Below are 3,147 nucleotides of genomic sequence, written 5' to 3'. Positions count from 1 at the left end.
TTGGCTGGTAACTTTTCTCGGCAGCGGTCGCACCCAATACAGTTTCTGAGGCTGCAAACCATCTGGCGAATCTAATGGCTGATTGGTCTCCAAAGACAGCTTACGTGCTGACTCATAACCGTGGGGTGAACGTCCATTCTACAGAAGGCCACGGAAAACCAGTGGACATGTGTGTGGAGAACTACAACTTGTAAGTTTGTTGCAAAAATTCCAATAAGACTAATGATTATTTGTTAACAGGCTTGTTTGCATTACAAATGCCATCAAGTTCGACAAGCAACCTAACATAGTATTTACATTATAATATACATTATTTACACTATCATACATCCAGTTTAAGCTTGCATGTGCACATTTTAGGCTTATGTGTTGTAACTGTAAGGTTCATAAACAACTTCATACATTTGTACCATCAAAGCCTACTTATAGTATTCACATTAAATACAATGGCACATATGAACTTCATGATGTGAACTTACATTTCATTCCAGACAGTTGCAATATTTCCAATGGCACATTTAAAGTTGAACAATAGAGGTTATCAATATTACACAATCTTACAATATTTACAGTGACATCAAACATGTCTACTTACTTGTAAACAGTAGCAATACAGACATTTGAACTTTAAGTAACTGAGTTTTAGGCTTTGTATGATAATAAGGAGGTTAAAGATTATGCTACCACATGAAACCTGGACCATGTCCTGCATAGTTTGAACTAAACTTTGTATTTAGATATTCGTGTTAAGGTTTGTTAGTTTTCAAGAATAATTTGAGACATGTACAGTGGGAAATGAAAGCACAAATAAGATACACAGTGAAACAGACACAGTATTTCTCCTTCCCTACACCAGGACATTCAAGAAAGTCGTGAAGTCGTCAGGTGGACACCTAACCTTGAAGCACGCACAGGAGGTGTCCTTGGCAGTGCCACTCATCGACGCGGCAAGGCGCGTCTGCGACAAGGTCTTCAGGGCAAAGCAAACTGTCAGCCACTCCTCGCCATCCTCAGAGGCAGACATAAAGTCAATGTGGCGGAAAATCAGCGAGGGACGGGTCTACCTACCGACTCCAGGCAGGCGCTTGATGTTCGGCAAAAAGTTTGCTGATGTTGTCGTCAAGGGAATGAAGCGTATCACATTCGACAAATGGCTGGACAACTACCTTCACAAGGGGGATACAGAGGAGGAGGAAGGAAACCACCTGGATGACGACCTGGAGGTAGACCTGACTGCGCTCATGGACGAGTAAGGGCAGCCCCGTTATAAGGTCTGTAATATTCTGTTTTCTACTACTGTATGTTCGTGATGTCTTGGAGGGCTCCTCTTACACCACGACCCCTTCGCCTTCTTGCTCTTGCTGTCCTGCGTTGCTCTTCTGGGAACAACTGGTTGATGGCTCCCAGAATTTCCTCTCCCTTGTCCTCCGGTATGCCATTTATCTTGTTCAGGTCGTCCAGACTATGTATTGACCGGCACTTGCTTTCGATGCTGGTGATTGTTTCCTCGGCCATGATAGCTTCTGGTCCAAAGAGGAGCAGTTCTGGTCTCTGAACGTACCACTCGTCCCGCAATTCTCTAAGTTTGTCCTTCAACTCATTCCCCATATGTGTGTCCTGGCGCCGTTTCTGGTAGATGGGCCTGGGTCGTTGGTTGCCGTCAGGTTGAGGACCAGTGTAACTCAGAAATATAAAAGTGGAGTAGGAGGGGTCGTCAGGGTCGATGTCATCTTCCTCCGTATTGCAACATTGCTCGGGCTGGTCTTGCATTTCCTGGCCAAGGCACTTCAGTAACTCTTCTCGGAGACATCCTTTGTTCTGGATGAAACCTGTCACGTCCTTTGCAGCTTTCTTCAAGTCAGCCTTGCCATGAAAGATGGCAGCACTGGCCTGTTCCCCATTCCGTCCAGCCCGTCCGACTTCCTAGATAAAAAATGGCCAAAAAAATAGTCTGCCTCAGGGAAATGAAAATGTCGCAATTCCATGTATTCCAATATCTAGCTATCTATATCTATCTATTTATCTATCTTGGTGATTCACTTCATATTTTGAAGAAATGTTAGATCTATTTATATAAAACTGGTTTAAAATACTGAGCAACTAACTAATAAAGGTTGAAAATGTCACAAACATGTAAATCAGTGACATTTGCAAACAACCATTTTAAGTTATTCACTGGATGCATAAGAGCTCATTTCCTTCTCCAAAGCCAGTTCCAATTTTGAAGAAACTGACAGGTTTGCTACTTACAATGTAGCAAGTGGTACGACAAAAGGAACTGTTTAAAAAATGAAGTGAATCACCTAGAATAGTTTGTAGAGTATGCTTACTTCCTATGGTAGAATTGATTAAAAGTTGTGAAATCATTCAGTCTGTCTTCCGAAACAATTTCACCTAATCTGGATTTCTCCTGGTAGAATCAAAGACTGTGCTAACAGAATTCTCATCTTCCCTATGGGAGATGAGAATTCCAATCTCCCCTAGGAGATTCCTGGGTTCCAATCTCCCATGTGACATATATATCTATGATTGTATATTGTATATAAGAGTATATACCTGATACAGCTGCCCGATGGTTGTTGGGACATGGTAAACCACCACACCATGAACGTCTGGAATGTCGATGCCCTGTGTGACATACATAAATGTATTAGCAAAAGTTCCATGTATAACTACTATATTTCAGGCCAAAGTTAGTGTCATATAAGAAAATTTAACATCTTAGTCAGTACTGTCAACAAAGTATTATATTCTTAGAGTAGTACAATTGTCAAATGGAAAAGGCAATGTTTGTATTGTTGACCAGTGTTCATTTAACCTCATGAAATTTATATTACGGGGAAAGACAATAACTTGACATTTTCCTACCATGCCAAAAGCAATAGTTGACACCACAATCCGCACAGAGCCGGTCCTGAATTCTTCCAAAATTTCTGCCTTGGCTTTGGCTGAAATGCTAGCATGAAACATTCTAACTGCCTTCTTTTTTTTGGAACTGTTCTTCAATAGCTCCCACAGATCGTGGCACTGGTTTTTGGTTTGGCTGTAAACAATATGTTTTTTGATGTCTTGAACCGTCTGTGCGGACTCGATGTGATGAAGTACAGGCTGGAGGTCTTCCTGTTTGATAAAGTAAATGTTGGTATG

At 41.5% G+C, this 3,147-nt stretch overlaps 2 protein-coding genes across 2 annotated transcripts; one reads left to right on the top strand and one right to left on the bottom strand.

The window, feature by feature from the left end:
- Positions 1 to 6: 6 nt before the first annotated feature.
- On the top strand, positions 7 to 1,890 carry LOC118418816. The gene is made up of 2 exons (XM_035824870.1): positions 7 to 190; positions 857 to 1,890. Exons 1-2 carry the CDS (start codon positions 75 to 77, stop codon positions 1,251 to 1,253), a joined length of 513 nt encoding a protein of 170 aa, XP_035680763.1. The 5' UTR covers positions 7 to 74; the 3' UTR covers positions 1,254 to 1,890.
- Positions 1,270 to 3,116, bottom strand: LOC118418815 (ATP-dependent RNA helicase ddx24-like). Its single transcript, XM_035824869.1, has 3 exons — positions 2,869 to 3,116; positions 2,557 to 2,628; positions 1,270 to 1,923 (listed from the first exon to the last, which is right to left on the bottom strand). The coding sequence occupies exons 1-3, from the start codon at positions 2,968 to 2,970 to the stop codon at positions 1,294 to 1,296; spliced, it is 804 nt and encodes a 267-aa protein (XP_035680762.1). The 5' UTR covers positions 2,971 to 3,116; the 3' UTR covers positions 1,270 to 1,293.
- Between the last annotated feature and the right edge of the window lie 31 nt (positions 3,117 to 3,147).

The sequence above is a fragment of the Branchiostoma floridae genome, chromosome 7, assembly GCF_000003815.2.
Source record: "Branchiostoma floridae strain S238N-H82 chromosome 7, Bfl_VNyyK, whole genome shotgun sequence".
NCBI classification, from domain to species: domain Eukaryota; kingdom Metazoa; phylum Chordata; class Leptocardii; order Amphioxiformes; family Branchiostomatidae; genus Branchiostoma; species Branchiostoma floridae.
This window is presented reverse-complemented; position numbering and strand designations above follow the sequence as displayed.